Below are 19,129 nucleotides of genomic sequence, written 5' to 3' on the forward strand. Positions count from 1 at the left end.
TCTTTATAACATGTGGCTCTGCCTCTGCCAAAAAGTGACCTAAAAACTCATATGTGTATGTGTTGCTGGTGGCATTGAAAAGCTATCATTTGAAATAAATTACAGTAATCATCTATGCTGCATTGAGACACTCTGATAAACCTGCTTGCCTACATTATGACCATGACTCTTCACAAATCATCACGTGTTATCAAAGAACCTTCGCCCACAGTGAATCCAGACAACCAAGGCCTCAGAGGCTGATAGGACTTCCAAAGAAATAGCACTGTAGGTGACGGTCACTGAGCCAAATGTCTGAAACGAACCGGCCTCTTCCTTTTGGCACGCTTGTGTCTCGCTTTTGTACATCTGAGTACTATGATCAGAAACATCAGTAAGGACGCAAAAGAAATACAACGCAGCAGTGTGTACCAAAATGGCATCCCCATCCATGGCCTGTAAATACAAAGACCTGATCAGTGACAGAGACTTTAAGGTACATTAATGAATTCATCTCATTTTAACTCATGGTATTATTTATGTGAATGTGAGGAAAAATAAAATAACATAGTCTAACCTGCTGAAAAGCTGTTCTTGGTCAGTCTGATTGATGGGAAAAGAATAGTTTCTGGTGTCAGTGTGGGTCTTCATGGTAGCTTGGCAGGTGGTGAGGGATGGAGTCGTGGTCGGGGATGGAGTCGTGGCCGTGGTGGTTGTGCTCATTCTGTCGGCGCAGTCATAGACAGGTTGGCCTGGTGAATAAAAAGAAAGACATTTAAACGGCATTCTTTCATGGGCGTGCATCGTGTGCGATACAAATTCCCCAACAGCCACAAATCCGACCTCGTCAGGTGGTCTCATAAAGCCTATTTTTAAAATGTGTGTAAATGTGTTAAATTGTGTCTTTTGTGCTGGATGTTAATTAGAATTGTAATCCTTAATATGTAATCGTAATAGCATGATTTTATTTGTTTGTAGGAAAAATAAGACAATCCCAGTGAAAGTGTGGGCAGTGCAGTTTCAAAGGTCAAATCTGTGACAGGGAAGAGGGCGTAGGGATGTCTTTTGTAATATGACCACTAGAAGGCGCCAGAGTCAAATCATACACACAAGGCCGGACACTATCACATGAACATTACACTTAACCATAGCCATTAATTATAATAATAGAACAACAGGTGCTTAAGACCGACCTCTTTGTGTTGGCTTTTAATTCCAGTTGAGTTTGACATTTTATTATGCAACCATATTTTACTCTTATTTAATGTGTTTTTATCGTTCATTTTATATTGGTTCTGTTAAATCACAAGACTGTGATTTAACGCATCACAAAATGTCTGCCTGCCATTCCTGCCTTGACCGCTCCCGCCAAGGCTATACAGCTCCTCCTTGTAGGCCTCACTCTCCCCCTTCTCCGTCCAACCCACTCCCAGGCAGACAAAGACACAAGATACCTGAGTTTAACCTTTGTTTCAAACAATGATACCAGAGTGTGGACGCATTCATGACATTCAATCATCCACACCCACGTTCAAGTACATGTAAACCTTTCAACTGCCATCAAATACATCTTGTGGAATGGATTCTGGATCCTGTGTTTATGCACCAGCACCGCCTCATAAACATCGTTTTTTCAGGTTCTTTTGTTTGATATTGTTTTTAAGTCTGTATATCACTTTGGTGACTCACTCTGAAAAAGTGGCCCTATAAGTAATAATTTAAAATATCACAATCACCAATTTTTATATGAAAGGTTTTTCGTCTTGTCTTGTGAGAAAAAAGGGAAGTGTCAAAATGTGTTGGCACAGAGGACACAGAGCCTGACTGATGCTGCAGGGAAACTTTGATTAACTGACACACAGAAATGTATAAGTACATTTTTGGAGACCCAATAAATTTGTTGTGCGTTGATTTCCTGTTTGCTTTTTGCTTTCCACAGAGAAAATAAAAGCATGCTATAACCACACTCATCATCCATTATGGTTGCAGAAAGTACATTAATATGCCTAAATTTCTATATATAATCGCTTAAAACACTTATAATATATATTATAATATATATTATGATAGGCTTAATGTCTACTCATCTCCCAGCCTCTTCCTCTCACGGTTTATTTCATGCACCCAGACTAGTTTTTGTGGGGGAATAATTTCAAAGCCTAGAGCTGCTGCTAATCAAAGGGCAAGATTTCCTTTACACTGTTTTTATTTTTTCTTTGTAAAATATCCGTAACTAAAACCAAAGTTTTAAACAGACTTACAGCTCCTGTGAGGAACTTCCTGTGGACAAAGCCGTACTATCTCTTAGCAGATTTTGTCCTGTACGCTTAAGTGGTTGTTTTTAACAAAGACATATTTTTAACAAAGACAGCGTGCAGTTAATCACGGTATGAAACCGTATGCGGTTTCAGGCATTAAAAATAACTATATAGAAATAATCAATCTTGTTTCCGCTGCGAGACAACTATCGTAACCTAGCAACAGTAAGCGCCCCTGAGAAGCGCTCTGAAATTGAGGTTGTGGTTGCTGCCAGCGCATCCACAAAGGGCGATTTTGAAGGTAGCAAAAATTGTTATAAATTCTTCTGTTTTTTCGAAGAGGAAAGAACAAACCATCCTCTTACCCTGTATATTAATGACGTAGATACAGCCGCTGTCTGCTGGCATCAGCACCTGCACAGAGAGGACGCCACTCTCCAGACTGCTGACGGCGTTTTCGGCAACACAGTAATAATCGCTGCTGTCCCTTTTCACTGCGCCACAGTGCAGCTTCAAGTCTGACGAGTGGTGAAGTACGGTCTGCTCGTGGTACCAGGTGTAACGGATTCCAGTGCCCCTTGCACAGCCACAGCGCACAGTGACTGGCTGCCCCCAACATGTTGGCCTGTTGATCAGAGAGCTCAAGGGCCAGAGACTGGGTTTAGATACTGGAACTGAAACAAAGAAGTTTGAATTCATTCAGCTGGACAGTGTCAACGAACAAAATGCAAATATTGTGGTAGCCTATTTACTTTTTTGTGTTATATTCTTACCTTCAGTGACAACTACTTTAACTGAAGTCATGATGTCTGCATAAATTTTGTCAATCCCGACCCAGTACACTCCAGAGTCGTCAGATTGAAGATGCGTGACTTTGACAAACAGTCCTCTCCTTCTCGCATCTTTAACGTGAGACCTGTGTGTGCTTTTAGTTTGAGTCCGTCTTTCTGAATCCACCAAAATCTCACAGGTTTCTCTGGAGTTTCCTCTGCACCAGTACTTTTTACTGTAAAGGTAACGGCTTGTGTCATAACTGCAGGTAAGAAGGAAATCGCCTCCAACATGTGCTGTGATCTGTTTTCTATCACACTGGAGCTGCAGACTCGCTGAAAGACAAAGACAGAGGAGAATGAAAGTTGTTCCACAAAATGTTCAACTTTTTATTTGATTTAAACTGACCCTGACCCTTTAGTGTAATTTTTTCACCCACATTTTAGATTCAGAAAGATTTTAAAAACATCAATGGGTAATACAGTTTTCAAAAGAACTAAAATAGGGTAAGGTTAGAGTTAGGGTTAAGATCATTTCATTGGTATCAAATGTAAACTGTGTTTTTAGTTTCAAATTAAGTTTAATTTGCTAGTATAGTTACAGTTAGTATTATAATGTATATTATTAAAAAAACTTACCCCTTTTATTGACAGAAATTTGTGTCCCTTTTTTAAATGTCTTAATTGATAAAAAGAGGAATAAAGTCGACTCACCGTGCAAAAGCAAAATCAGACACAGTGTCTTCATTTTGATGCCAATCTTAGCAACTGCACAGTGTTAGACACAGAAAGCTGTAAAGGTGGACTGTGGTGATTGTAGCTTCCTGTCGGTGCGTCATGGGTTACAGACACGCCGGAACGCATGCATACATGCTGCACGAATAAGCCCCCCTTTTGTCAGGATGTGTGACGTTTGAAATCTTTTGCTTTATGGGGACGCCTGAGTTTCACTTTGAAATGAGGAGCACAATCAGTTCAGTTGCTCACTTACATTCCTCAAACTGTGTTTCTGTTTGGTGACTCGAGTCTATCAGATGCTTTGAAGTATAAATGTAAAAGATAAAAACTCACAATCCACTGATTTAACGGATGCCAAATGTCAGAGTGGCATCTGTGTGTTAGTTTACCACAAAGCCACTAGATGTCAGCATGCTCCTGCTGTAGTTCACACACCTGCTGAATGCAGAGTTCAGCACATTATAGACTTCTCTTAAAATATAAGAGTAAAAGTTACAGTGCAGATATAAATAATTAAAATAGTTATTGAAGTAAATGTATTAAAATTATTTAATGAACGGCAGCTGAGTCTTCAGCCTTGTCTGAAAGGGAGGTCTTGTACTGGGACTGGATGCCTATTAAAGCTCCACCCACGGATCTTTAAAGGCAACGGAGTAAAATTACAAATTGTAAAAATGAACCTCCATTAAGTTAATTAACGATTTTCCATTAATCATTTTAGGTGGCAGGACACTTAGAGCAGGTTTAAACCGCACTCAGAGTTACTACTGTGAGGGGAGGAACAAAAACAAATGGCCGCTGTGGACATAGGCCTAAAAAAGAGACCTACACAGTCACTAAATGCTGCCTCAGAACATCAGGATTTTCAGGATTCTCAGACACCCTCACTCTTCACCACTCCTTCTGCCTCCATCCCTACCCTCATCATCCCTCCTCCACTCCTCCTGAATGTTGTCCAACAGGCTAAACCGCCTGTGCTGCACAGCTGTTACTGACTTTGCATATGCATAAATGTGTGGCCTCCGCAATTCTCAGCCGTCTCCCTCTTATTCACTCACGCAATCAAACACCCGGGTGACTTTAGGACCCAGGGAGAGACACCCCAGGGGGCGCGGCAATATTTCTAATCTGACCACAGAACCTGTTAGCTTACTCTTGCTTCCTCTAAGACACTTCACATGTTCCCTCACAATAGTTCCTTGATGTGACAGTTGCAATAGAGAAGTGCTCTGAGCGGCAGCAGCACAAGCGCCGCCGCCCCTGAACCAAAGCCTTGGCAAACCCTAATTCATGACCCCTGGGCGAGGACCTCTGCGTCCTGACATGCCTGTGAAAGGTGTCCCATCCCAGGCCGAGTACAGCCAGCCATGGAGCATCAAGCCGGGATACTGAGGAGCTTCCTGGCCCAGCTGGAGCGACAGGAGGCTGTGGACAAGGAAGCACCGAATGGCATTTCTGGGGAGTTTGCGGTGAGTCAATTGTTGCGCTCCTTTTGTTGAAGGGCTTATTTTGGGTTGTGTTGTGGCTTTCATTATCACATCATGCTGTGTTTGTTTATTCTGAATTAACTGACAGTAAGCACATTGAGACAGAAAGTTCGGAGTTTTCCAGACTTCCAGATTTTCACAAAGGCGTCACATTCGGGGAAGTGCCACACTGTAATAACGGCTTCAACGCCACTTTTGTGCTTCCTCTTTGCACTGATGTTTGTCACAGAAGGCGCATGAACAAGGAAGAATAGGCAGAAGCACTCATCTAGCAGCACGAGGACTGTTCTGTTAGTCCATCACTCCTTCATGTATCAGTCTTGTACTTACAGCACAATAATGCATGAACGTAACACACACAAACTCATGTATAGGCACAAAAAACTCCTGGGATCATCATCTGTGGGCTGCTGCTGTGGGCCGTGAGTGACATGCCATGCTTCGCATGCTCTCTTTCTGCTGTCATGTTGGGACCACTCCAGAGGAAGGGGTCTATTGCATCACTTCCTGTGTGAACAAAAAGCACACTGTGGCTTTAGCGCTGCAGATGGTCTGCAAGGCCTTTAGCAGACTGTTTGGTTCTGTGAGAGCTGGCCTCTGAACAAAAAGACCAGTGTCCTGACAAGTCCTGCAAAGCGTGGATGTGCTATGACTTTAATGTGAGAGTCAAATCCTCTCGGTTTGTACGCCGTCGTGTCAGTTTCTAGTAAAGTGAGTCATAGATTTGGGTCATCTGGGGTTGAATCATACAAAACTCACCATGTGTGACTAATGTGCAATGGGTTACATTTAATCTCCTGCCTTTTGCCCCCATTTTAAAGTCTCTCCTCTAAGACTGAAGAACTATGATGAATGCAAATTCTGCAAAAAAAAAAATTGGTAGTCTTGATGATCTCAGTTTCGTATTCTCTGGCAGCACTTCTGCTGATAAGCGGTAATTGCAGGAGCTCACTTCCCAGATATCCAGACAGTGCTGCATGTGTGACGTCCACGGTTGGCTCCGGTTGTAACTCTTGATTTTCCTCGCTGACGGTCGCTTTCCTTTTCAGACTGTTTGCTTCATCTGAGCGTCCAATTTGTTTCTTTTTCTTTGGATTTTCACTTATGTGTGAAGTTGTATCTGTAGTCATCCGTCTTTTCTTTGTTTGTTCAGCCATAGTAGATTACTGTGTACTCGCAACACTTGCAGAGAGCGGAAAACTGGACTGTATCCCTGCACGTATCACCTCAACATTAGCAAAGCAAAACCTGTTGCAACATCGTGTTCCATCAGAGAAACACTTTCTCGTGTTTGCACCTGTCCTCCTCTGTCAACAAGCAGCATATCAGCTCACAACTGTATTCCTGTGTAATACAACATAATAACAGGGTGAATAGAACAGACATCAGAACTACAAGAAAAACAAGTCCTCAAACGATGGAGGCGTTTTATGGTGTAAAACGAGAGTGTCTATTTGCACCCAGGTGAAAATAGTGTCACAGCAGCTATTTTGTTTTAGGGGTAGATGCTAGCTCAGTCTGTAGGGACTTGGGAATCAGAGGGTGGTTGGTTCAAGTCCTGGTGTGGACTAAGTGTGGAATTAGGGCTGGTAGCATGAGAGGTGCCAGCCTCTTTTGTGGGCTCTGTCGAGGTGCACTTGAGCAAGGCCGAATCCCCCAACTGCTCGGGGCACATGTTCATATGTAGCTCCATCACTCTGACATCTCTCCATTAATGCATGTCAATAAAGTCCTGTTTGTGCATGTGTATTTCCAGCATATGTGTGTGTTGCATGTTTGTAAAAGAAAGTGAAAAAAGGTTATTTCCCCTCGAGCATTGATAAAGGTCTTCTTCTTCTTCTTCTTCTTCTTCTCCTCAGAGGTTGAAAAATCAGTCGACTAAGTACCGAACAGACAAGACCTACCCCACCAAGACGGCAGAAAAGCAGGACAACATCAAGAAGAACCGATACAAGGACATTGTTCCATGTAAGCTTTTCTCAAGGGGAGATTTATACAAAATTGTGGCTCAACATTAACACGTCTGCAAAGAATGATAAACACAGTTCTGCATCCGGGCAGCTGAGATAGTGCCTGATAAGATGGTTTCAACAGGCTGACAATGTTATATAGCTGCATGGCATTTAGTTACAAAACAAATACTCATTTCATAAGGGGCCTGCTAAAAGACAAATGTAGAAAAACTGTTATTTTTTTATACTATTTAATGTTAATTCTCCACTTTGTATTCTGCTTTAAGGTTGTGAAAGAGTATAACACAGTAAATGATCGCAGAGTTTTTATTATAACATCATATTCCTCTCCTGTTAGTTGACCACAGCAGAGTGAAGCTCACTCTCACCACAGCTAAAAATGACACCGACTACGTCAACGCCAGTTTCATCGAGGTGAATATATGAAATGCATTGAGCAGTTGTGTGTCGCTGTTTGTGCAAACGTTACTAACATCCTCTGATATGTGACTAAAAGCCGTGTCTTTGCCTGCAGGGAGTGTCAGGCTCCAGGGCCTACATTGCTACCCAGGGTCCTCTGCCTCACACAGTGCTGGACTTCTTAAGGATGCTTTGGGAGTACAACACAAAGGTAGGACCCACCAGTCATCTGTGGACACTGCAGAGTGTTTTCACACATAATGTTGCTGTCAAAACAACTATTAGCACGCTTCTGTAGACGCACTTTGGCTGCATGAACTGAGCTCAGCTACATTGAGTCAAAACTGTGTCCATTTTACATCCTTGTGTTTTTTGTTGTAGGTTGTAGTGATGGCCTGTCGAGAATTCGAGATGGGAAAGGTAAGACACTCTTTTTCCTTTTTCCTAACAGACATTGCATAGTTTGTAAAACATCAATATTTTTGCATGGTGTGTGTCAGTTTACCTTTGTACCTGAGGGTTTTATGTGTCGACTGGAAGCATTTTTGTTGTGTTTGTGAGTCGGGTTAGGCTGCGTAAAAAAAAACTGATCCGCTTTCTTTATGTTGTTTGAAGAAAAAGTGTGAGCGCTACTGGCCAGAGAAACAAGAGCAGCCATTTTTCTGTGAGCCCTTCACAGTTTACTGTGTGAGTATTCTCATTGTCACAGTCACTTCCTACTCTAACAGGTTTCTAGAAGTGGTCACAGATGCTCACATAATGATTTCCTCCTATACTCACAAAGAACTTGTACTTGTATACTTTTATTAAAGGAAACATGAACTGTTCAACAGCGTGCTTAAGTACTACTTTACCTTTTTTTTTATAGGATTCTGAGGAAGTTAAGGGAGATTATCTGACAAGGACGTTGCGGCTGAACTATCGCAACGTAAGCACTATTTATACCCTGACTGTGAGAACCCCTGACATTGTAATTCTGCTTAGACAAGCCAGAGCTGACATGTTGTTAGTTGCTACAAGAGGCAGTTGTTACATTTCAAACCTAATGTGGTCATATTTGTTATTTTGAAGACTGGATCTTTTAACATGTAGCAAATTAATTTGATTTATGTTCATCTTCATTTTTCTTGATATCAAACGCGTATTTAAGGTGTTTGTCCTGATCTGAAATATGGCCTTGTTATTAAAATGGTGGTAAAAAAGTTTGCTTTGCAATAGTTTACCCTGCTTTTATTTTCTCCAGTCCAGCCGCACTTTGACACAACTGCACTATGTCAACTGGCCTGACCACGGTGTACCAGACTCCATCCCTCCCATTCTGGACATGTTGCATGAGATGCGCTCTGAGCAAGCCCATGATGACGTCCCCATCTGCATCCACTGCAGGTAAGGCTTTGTTATGGAATTTTATTTTAGGTCTTGCGCAGTATTAAAAAGATTTTAATACATGTCTTTTAGGCAACTATATCGATGACAAACACCAATTAGGCAATGCAGAATAGTCATAGCTTAGAAAACCTTGAAAAATCCTTGAAAAGCTCCCTGGTTCCACATGTAACTATCTTTTTGTCAATGTTTTTAAACATCACATTATATATGGTGTTCCACAAGGCTCCATACTTGGTCCACTATTTTCACTGTTAAGTGCGGCCACTGCGCCAAATTATGCACAAACATGGTGTAAAATGTTATAGCTATGCAGACGACATACAATTATATCTATCTGTATAACAACTTTGATGACTAACAACTATCTAAAATCAATTCAGGAAATAAGAGTCTAGTTATTGGGGCTGAATCAAAGAAAGACAGAGTTTTAAGTACATAAAACTTGCAGAAGAGATTCACAGGCATTTGGGCTATGGCTTAGATTTTAGATAATAATGCACTTAGAACTAATTTTGAACCACAACAATTTAGTGAAAACAAACCATATAAATGTTTTACGATTGAAAGATTTTGTTTTGTGCTTTAGTCTCCCCCATCTTCTATGGTCTTCTAACTGAACTGCCCAAGTAAAAGTGAGAAGAATGGAGCTGCCAGAGTTTTTACCAAAATAATTAAATAATAGCCCATCACAACCATAGTAGCATATTTTCACTGGCCCCCTTAGGCCTCCAGATAAGTCGACTCGCTTCTTTTCTTTCAGACAGGAAGTGTGTGTAGGAGGGTAGCCAACGACCCACTACATTTTAAAGAGTACTGGCAGGCATTTCCCCAACGCACAAGTTTTTTCCACCACTTACGCTTTGGTTAATTTAAAACCCACACCTGCTGTTGAACTGAAAGTGATACTCAGTTAAACTGAGTGCAGCTAGCATGTTGGGCCTTATATTTTTCTCTGTGAATCAGTACAGTGCTATTTATTATTTTTATTGTGCAATACATAAACCTACATCAAGTTGGAAGTTGGGGGTAATGGGTCTTATGTAAGGTTCACTGCCATTTAAGTGTAGCTTTGATGGAGTCGGATACTTGAAGGGGAGAAGTGATTACTAAATTAGAAAGTATGTGTCATTTTTCTTCCTGTTGTTTTTATTGGAAACTATTCAAATGTATGTTCAGTAAGCTGAAACAAATAGATTTTGCAAACATGGATGATGCATAAAGACTTTTATTTTGACATCAAAATTTTAATTTAAGTATTTTTAAGTATTTCTTTGTCAATATTGGTAAACATGCTTTAAATACGCATCACATTCTATATGGTGTTCCACAAGGCTCCATACTGGGTCCACTATTTCCACTAGAAATGCTGCAACTGCGCCAAATTATGCACAAACATGGTGTAAAATTTTGTTATTATGCAGACGACATACAATTGTATCCGTCAATTTAAGTGCTATTTAAGTGTAGCTTAGATTAAGTCAAGCTACTTCAAGGGATGAAGGGATTAATAGATTAGAAAGAAGTCATTTTGCTTTCTGTTGTTTTTAGTGGAAACTGTTCAAATCTATGTTCAGTAAGATGAAACAGAAAACGACGAACATGGATGATGCATAAAGACTTAGATATTTTGACATCAATATTTTAATTAAAAGTAGATTTAAGTAAGCATAACATTGTAACGATTGTGTTTTAGTTCTGTATATGTGTTTGAAAATGTGTGGGTGTTTTTATGACTAACTATACTGTATACATTAAGTAACTGCAACACCTGAAAAATGTAATCTGAAAACCTGCCATAACATGCCCACGTCACACTGGGACTGATGTGTCACAGACGGAATGTTGAGTCAGTGGCAGATCAAGCCTACATAGCAGGCGGTCACCCCACTCCTGAGTTAAGTCACCACTACACAGCTGCTGAAAAAACTATTTTTACCACAAATGTGATTTCAACACTTACTCGAACAGACATAATATCACAAATCTCTCATTTTGTATAACACAAACATTTATGTTGCCTCAAGAGTTACCATAGAGTGTGATGAACTCTGAACTAATGAATGAATGAGAGTTCTGCTCTACTTTGCTTTAGATTGAAAACAATTTCATGTTATTGCATCCATCCCTTGTGGTACAGTCATGTTTGAAATTTAAAATGAGTCATTTTTCTACAATTTATTTTCAAACCCTTTCAGTTTTGAATCAGAGCCGTGAAGCATTTTAAGTATGTTGTTATTATTAATATCATTTGAGATTTATTACAGCCATTTAAGTTCTGGTTAAATTGTCGATTGGTAACGACTATCAGCATTTGTTTGAACCTGTTTAAAGAACAGAAAGGGTGCGGTTTGAGAAATGCAGTATGTGTACCAGAAAATCAAGACAATCATGACACAGCTTTTTAGAATCTTTTTCAAATGCCCTTTTGACTCCACTATGACCCTATTATTATGTCTTAATATCTCCTCTTGCTAGCTGAGTGGCTAAAATGTGACTTTTTTTCTGCTGTTGTGACTGTAGCGCCGGCTGTGGCAGGACAGGAGCCCTGTGTGTTATTGATTATACCTGGAACCTCCTGAAGAAACACGTGAGAAATTCATGCCCTAGTACTCTCTGCACATTCTCTATACAAAGACAGATTAATATAAATCTAAGCTGTGCTGATGTCTGTGCTTGTTTTCAGATGATCACTCCAGACTTCAGTATCTTTGACTTAGTTAAAAACATGAGGACCCAGAGGCCCTCGCTGGTTCAAACCAAGGTAGCTGCTGTTTCCTTTGAACAAAGCATCACATGTAACAAATCTTCCAACAAGCAGAACCACATTTCAGTTCCTTCCTTCTATCAAAGATCTTTTGATGATTTGTGTTTCGTGCGTCATGCCCCAGGGCAATGACGACTAACAGGGCAGGTTTTTGTTGTTTATCCTCAGGAACAATATGAGCTGGTCTACAGAACCATCAAGTTACTGTTTGAGAGATATCTGGAGTCTATGCATGCACAGACCCACAGAAATGAGGTGAGTGACCAGAAGCACACCTGTGTAACTGAGACTGAGTACATACAGACAGTGGAAATGTACAATACTTTTCCAACCAACACCAACTACTGTGAGCACAACCAACACTACCATAAGAGCAGAAACGACAGCTGCGGCAGGCTTTCTTGTGGTTTCAGTTACACTTATATAGACAGCAGTCACATGATCTAAGTGGAAACTATTACATTCAAGACTGGGTGAACTAAACTATGAAGGTGTATCAGTGAGGCTACTGTGTTACTTGAAGCTTAACACTCATAAAGACATTAGTGAGTAGTTAAAGCCACTGGAAAAACATACACAGAAGCCTTTTTACTATTAAAACTAATTAGGGTCATAAAAGTAAGCATCTAAAAAAATATTCCAAAGTAGTTTCGATCCAAAATCGAAATATTGACATCTACGTTTCTGTAAACTTTTGTTTTTCTTTTTTGAATTCCTCAATCCAATCATATGACAATTCATGGCAGCTATCCGTTTGTCATCAAAAGGCTGAGTATTTACAGCCGCAGGTGTTAAGGTCCAAATGCAGTCTCATTTTATATTCCATACTACCTCTAGCTAATAATTTAGCATCGCATTCATAGCTTTGACATCAAAAAGCGGCATCTCAGCTAATGTAACATGTGTATGCTAACTGCTAACTATGATATGGACAGCAAAGCATTTAGTAACTTGTAACACTTCATTCTCTTAATATTAAAAACTGTAATCTTTCACATTCCCTTGTTCCACTGTTCAGCTGGTCCCACCCACTATCACGCCTGACACTGGAAGCGATCTCTCTGACCTGAGTGAGGAGTTGGATTATCAGCCACAGTTCCAGCACCTGCTCGATAGGGAAAGGAATGTTTTACCACAGCACCACACTCCTTCGCCATCGGCTTCAGAAAATGCCTTGAGAACCAATGACGCGCAGGAATGGGACCTACTTCAAAATCTTCCGGAAGTTCTTGCCATCACCCAAGATCTGCAGGAGGGTCCTGGCCAAAGAGCTCCTGCAGTAGAAGAGAGCAATAACGTACCGTCACAAAACCCTTCACCTTCACCAGCTGTGGCGAACGCCATTTGTCTAATGGTGGAAGACCCTTACTTTGACACTCCAATTAGCTCACCTACATCAGAGGAGGCACCAATGGACTCAAAAGAAAACGGCGAACAATGGACAGCTGGCTCTATCTTCAGCACACCCTCATTGACTCTGAATCACCAGACTCTGGAGCTTAACTCGCCTCCTTCAGGTAAACACCCATATTTTCTTATGCGTACATGGGCAATAAACATTTTATTTGGTAGATGTTTGTATAAACTAATGCACATTTTTTAGGTACTGCAGAAGTTCGGACAGATGAGGAGGCAGCGCCTCCCCTACCTCAACGAACCCCTGAATCCTATGTACTGGCTGCGGGTGCAGGTTGGTGTTCTCAATATAGATAAAAGTTTGGAATATAAACCATCAGCTTCTTTAAAGGTTATTCCTCATGGCTTCTCTTCAAATTAGCGAGAGCAATGTCAATGGATAGTAAAAATTCAGGGGGACATTGGGCCATAACTCAAGGTAAAACCACATATTTGATTAGCAACAGTCAGACAAAAGCTAATGCCAGCAAAAAAAACACTTCCTAGCTAACATTAGCTTGGAATTAAACTGTTAGCTTACATGATGTCTGCTAGTTAACCTTACTTTAGCTAGGAAGTATATTCCTAGGATATTTATTCCTAACATTACACAAGCTGGGTATTTAAGCTTTCAAATTGTATGGTGTTACACTACCTTACAGTATATAATATAAGCTATCAGCCACTTCCTAGCTATCCTTACATTAGCTTGGAATTAAACTGCTAGCTAACATTACCTCTGCTAGCTAACATTATATAAGCTAGGTATTTAAGCTTTCAAATTGTATGGTGTTACACTACCTTACAGTATATAATATAAGCTGTCAGCCACTTCCTAGCTAACCTTACATTAGCTTGGAATTAAACTACTAGCTAACATCATCTGCTGGCTAACATTATATAAGCTAGGTATTTAAGCTTTTATATTGTATCGTGTTACACAACGTTACTGTATAAGCTTTCAGCCACTCCCTAGCTAACGGTAATTAAAGCTTCCAAACTGAGCGTGACGTCAGAGGGTAATGGTAAGTTCCTGATCATCCAATCATACTGTATAGGCAAGCAAACATTGCTTACGCTGTTGTGCTAATGTATCCTGAACTTAAGCAGATATACACGTTATAACATGTTGTCATTTTATCGTTCAGAGCACCCAGATCCCAGTGAGAGGTTAACGGTTATCATTCCACCTAATGCTGCTGCTGAGGCTGTCAGGGAGTTGGGAGGTGAGGAGTGCAAAATATCTGAAAGCTCAGTTAGGCTTTTATTAATACATATTTGAAGATTATTCTTTCTGTGTAGTTAAATGAATGACATATTTTGTTAAAGTTGGAGTGATTTTTAATGAAATATCCACAATAAACTGTGATGTTTATGTCCATATTCCCAGGCCCCCCGTCCTCACCTGTACCCCCACTTCCAGAGAGAACTAAAGAATCATTTGAGCTTGCTGTTGATCAAGGTGGCTTTATATTATCTTAAATACCATAAAATATAGACCAAAAGTAATTCATCATTTTGAATACTTAAGAATATAGTGTTGAAACTGATTATTCTCGTTTGCCTTTCAGCTCCCGTGGAGCAGAAGTTAGAGGTCCATCCAGCAGTGAACTTGAACAAAATAGGCTCCTCTTCTGAGTGGTCTGGTGACTCAAAGCAAGCTACAGCTGCATCCCACGATGAGACCAAAACTTGGGTGAGGAGTAAGGTGAGAGAAAAAGCTGCTTCATTTGTCTGAGCTGTGACTTCCTGTAAGTTAGGTGTATGAAGTTTTGAAAGGTATGTTAAAGGTTGAATTACGTATGTTCACATTATTTGTCTGGACCATTGATACATGTGCCATACCAAGCCTTGACATATAAAGATGGAGATTAGATAATTATAGATTTAAGCTTCTTAAGCTGAAATTTACACTCGAACTGTCCCAAATATCAGACAGTGAGAGCATGAAGATATAGATTCAGTTACCTAACAGCAACATGCTTCTATTTCTTGTAGAGTTTGAGAGCAAAAATGACCTTCACAGGTAAGATATGTATAATTATAATTATATACATACACTGGCTCATAATTTAGCCAGCCAACAATGTAATCAATCATGGTATGTAGTTATATGCTGAAAACAATTGGTGCTGGTTTTTAAACCTGAAGATGTGACATTATCTGCAAGTTATTATGAAATGTCTGTGATAAATCTAATTGTATTGTATTGTGATATCACTAGTCGCTGCAGCACAACCTGCTCCTGCATCAAATACAACAAACCTCCAACCCTTCTGTCTACCTTTTGACCCAATACCTCCCCCGCTGCCTCATCAAGGTAAGTTCATTATAAGGAAAACCACAGACATCGAGGTCATTTCAAGAGAGCGTGTCCAGCTGTGTGAAATTATTGCCACAAAAATGATGCGTGAATTTTCTGTTCTTTGTTTGTGCAGCCGAGGAGAGCCTGACTCCGCCCCTTCCTGAAAGAACCCCAGAGTCATTCATCCTCACTACAGGCGAGAGTGAGTCTATCTTTGCCGACAGAGTTACACACTTTAACTCCTGCAGCAGAGCGTTTGTCTGAGTGAGACACTATTTTGTTTGTTCCAAACAGTTGACAGGCAAACAGCCAGCACCCCACAGCCCTCAGAAACAACACAGGCCTCACCAAGGGTCGGTCGGTCGTCTGAGTGGGACGGCACCTCTCAGCCCAAGAGATTCCTCGATGCTGTTATGAGCAGGAGCAAGGTAACGACAAGCAAATCAGTCAGAAAACCTTACAGTGTGTGGCCCTGAACAACAAGGCAGCCAACAAAAGGGTTACACACTATGGCTTTTTTAAAATGTATTTAAATACTGCCTTCAAGGGATGTAAGGATTTGCTTCATTATGGATTTAGCTGCATTTTTTTCTCAAAATTAATCCATAATGATTCTCTGAAATGTAAAAAAAAAAAAATGCAGCCTAAATTTTTGTCTTCAAATTGTTTCTTTTGTTCAAACCGGGGCTCCAAAACTAAAAGCATCTTCATAAATGACAAAGAAGATTCATTATTGCAGCTCTATTTTCCTGAGTGCTTTTTTGTATTCAAGTTTCCATTTGTTTTAATATTTCGACTTTCAAATGTTCTCCTCAGAGTGTTCGAGCTAAAAGTTCAAAGCAAGGTAAGCTGCTTTTTCTCATGAACAACTCCTTCCTCTTTTACTTTCATTTCACTGGACCTGACAGTTAAAGATAAGGCTAAATATACCCCCCATAAAAAGATCAAAACCAACATGTTTAATCTGAACACAACCCAGCTGTTGCAGGAAGCCTGTGTACTCCGACTAGACTCAAACCTTTTAAAAGCGTTTTTGAAACATAAAATGTCCTTTTAAAAAAAGGCCACTTAAGCTCCCAAAAGAGCATGGCGCTGTGTCTTATTTCAAATGACACTCAAGTTAAACTAAATACAGTTACTGCTGGGGACTATTTTCAGTTCAAAATTTGGTTGCTGACAGAGTGTTAACCACAACACAGGTATGTCGGTTTGACTTCTTTAAACAACAGTGCTCGTGTTCATCGTATTGAAGTGAGATGATGCGTTTTAATAAGCTTTTAGAGGACTTAGTTGTGCCAGGCTTTGGTCACACAGATGATACTTAGTTTGAGCAATGAATTGCTAGTTTTGACCTGTTGATACAATATTATCACAATACTTTAGTCATGATATGATTGGGACTTTTTGAAGTATGCTGAGTGTTCTGCAAATTATGTCCCCAAAGGAAAACATCTCTTTTTTCAAATTATATAAAGTTTGTTTAATTTTTATTTCAGCAGAATTAGATTGTCAAATTAAATATTTTGAACAATGCAAAAAGGTTATGCACCCTTCAGCAAGTTAAGGTAAAAAAAAAAATGTTGTATTAAACTTAAATAATGATGTATCAATCTTTGATTAACCTAAACTTCCTACTAATCCCTGCTGACCTCACCAGAAACAACTCAGCACTTTAGAGGGCACTGAAAAGGACATTATTATTCTATTATCAAAAAGTGTAACTTGTATTTGAATTATAACTCTGATAATCGTAAAAGATTGTAACTTGGTGACATATTATTGCCACTCAAAATATCACAATACTTTGTTGTTGATTTTTCCTCCCCAATCCCTTAAAATAGCAGTTTTGGAAAGTGACCAAATATTATTGTAGTGACTGCAACCCACCAGTTTATCACATTTTACAAGGTTGCATGGTCTTGTTTGTTGAGTGCATACTGTCCAACAGCATTCAGGTTAAACTTTACCTTTAAAACTACCAATGTTCACCACTGCGGGGCATCCTCTACCAACGAAAGCAAAGAGAGCTTGATTGGCAAAATGCGAGTGTTTGTTTGTTGTTGTCTTGTTTATGATGTATTTAAAAGATTGTTGCTTATCGGAGGTGATTCGTGTTTCTGTTTCTACTGCAGAGCCCCTCACAGTTCGGCTCACACCACCTCCTGTGGTCCGGGCGGGAGCAGGAAGTGGTGAGTTGTTTCAGACATTAAAGAGGTCGCACAGACACAGTAGCCTTTTTCACACGTGTCGCTATTAGCAGACTCGTGTATACTTGTTATCAGTGTAGATAAAAAGGCGCACACATCACACATCACACATTTAAGGCTGTGGTGACTCCTAATAAGACTTAGCGATACACGTAATTATTATTATTTTTAAGTAAAAGGTCTCCTTCAAACACAGCTTCATTTCCTTTCTGTTTCTGTGTTCAGCAGCACAAGTTGAACACCCTGATGTTAACCGCAGGAGCTCAATGAACACCGATGCATCAGGAAGCAAATCAGACAAAAGCAATGAGAAGGGCATGTCTCGATCAAGGGTAACACGCGCGCTGCTCACAGTAAGTTCATGATAAAATGAGAAAAGTGGCGTAAAAAGCAAACTAAATCTGTGCTTTTGTTTCCTTTGTTTAGAGTTTGAAGTTTTTCAGACACAAACAAAAACGTAAGTTACGCTTATTTAACTTTCTAAATACGCTGACGTCGATTTGAGCAGTCGGACTAAAATGTTGGAAATCTACATCCTCAGCTAAAAGTGCCCCTCCACCACCTCCCACTCAACCTGGAACACCACCTCCATCATTTGCTGCCTCATCTTCATTGTTCAAATTTGGTAGGTCTGCATCGACTTCAATATGACATCATTACACAGCATTACATGCTTCTTTATGACTCCATCATCTTCTTCTACAGGATTTGGGAGTCGTTTTGGAAAGCCTAAAGGCCCCAGGAATTATCCAGAGACCTGGGTTTGAGACACCACTTGCCTCTCGCTAAACGTTAAAGATGGACCTACTGATGATCATTATGAAAGATCAAATCCCAAAAGGACTTGGGACAGTGTTTTATTCCTTGAAAATACTGCTGAAGACCATTTGAGGACGCTTTTTCTTTGTCTTGCATGGCACAGTCGCACCTTAAATAGAAACAGGAAGTGCCTTGACACCAGCTCTGATGCGTTTTTGTACTGTATACAGCTAAGGATGTTTTTAATTATTGATCAGTGCCTCATTGAACAACACGGAGAGCCACTTGGACAAATGACTCCGGAAGTATTTGCTTGAAGAAGCCGGAAGTCTGCAGTGAGAACTTCTTGTTTTTATGCTTAAGGCAAACGCTGTTCAACTTCCAAGCGTGAGGACTATATGTGATGTGTGTGTGTGTGTTTGTGCTTTAAGAAAACGGGTACATTGCATCTAGCTTATAAGCACATATTACCTTACATTATTCAGTGTACCATGCTGAGTTTGGTTTATATGCAATGTATCTCACATCCATCTGAAGCTTTAAGAGCATCATATTTTACAAAGATCATTGACGTGTTGAAAAGGAGACCTTCAGGTACAGTGAATGTGATGCATATTGAATGTGCATATGATGCAACTGTTAATTAAACTATGTAACATGCACTGGTTACACAGAAAGTTATTTATTAAAAGTGATAGAAATGATA

General features: G+C 40.1%; 2 protein-coding genes across 5 annotated transcripts; one reads left to right on the top strand and one right to left on the bottom strand.

Moving 5' to 3' along the window:
* Positions 1 to 235: 235 nt before the first annotated feature.
* On the bottom strand, positions 236 to 4,658 carry LOC138589394 (uncharacterized). The gene is made up of 5 exons (XM_069659657.1): positions 4,634 to 4,658; positions 2,998 to 3,343; positions 2,603 to 2,922; positions 557 to 731; positions 236 to 435 (listed from the first exon to the last, which is right to left on the bottom strand). Exons 1-5 carry the CDS (start codon positions 4,656 to 4,658, stop codon positions 279 to 281), a joined length of 1,023 nt encoding a protein of 340 aa, XP_069515758.1. The 3' UTR covers positions 236 to 278.
* A 291-nt stretch (positions 4,659 to 4,949) lies between these two features.
* Positions 4,950 to 19,118, top strand: ptpn22 (protein tyrosine phosphatase non-receptor type 22). 4 transcript variants are annotated; one of them, XM_069660950.1, is made up of 26 exons: positions 4,950 to 5,214; positions 7,092 to 7,200; positions 7,543 to 7,619; positions 7,720 to 7,815; positions 7,986 to 8,024; positions 8,220 to 8,291; positions 8,473 to 8,532; positions 8,848 to 8,990; positions 11,514 to 11,580; positions 11,677 to 11,754; positions 11,926 to 12,012; positions 12,776 to 13,274; positions 13,361 to 13,447; positions 14,301 to 14,378; positions 14,543 to 14,614; positions 14,724 to 14,860; positions 15,151 to 15,178; positions 15,377 to 15,472; positions 15,591 to 15,659; positions 15,752 to 15,885; positions 16,274 to 16,301; positions 17,590 to 17,646; positions 17,890 to 18,017; positions 18,091 to 18,121; positions 18,206 to 18,289; positions 18,370 to 19,118. In XM_069660950.1, the coding sequence occupies exons 1-26, from the start codon at positions 5,113 to 5,115 to the stop codon at positions 18,429 to 18,431; spliced, it is 2,520 nt and encodes an 839-aa protein (XP_069517051.1). In that variant the 5' UTR covers positions 4,950 to 5,112; the 3' UTR covers positions 18,432 to 19,118. The 4 variants fall into 4 exon arrangements, with proteins under 4 accessions (XP_069517051.1, XP_069517053.1, XP_069517052.1 ...); XM_069660952.1 differs by having other exon boundaries at positions 17,890 to 17,996; XM_069660951.1 differs by having other exon boundaries at positions 17,893 to 18,017.
* The last annotated feature ends 11 nt before the right edge of the window (positions 19,119 to 19,129 follow it).

This window comes from Semicossyphus pulcher, unplaced genomic scaffold, assembly GCF_022749685.1.
Source record: "Semicossyphus pulcher isolate SPU_LCO1_2020_fin unplaced genomic scaffold, fSemPul1.0.p SCAF_13, whole genome shotgun sequence".
Lineage (NCBI taxonomy): Eukaryota > Metazoa > Chordata > Actinopteri > Labriformes > Labridae > Semicossyphus > Semicossyphus pulcher.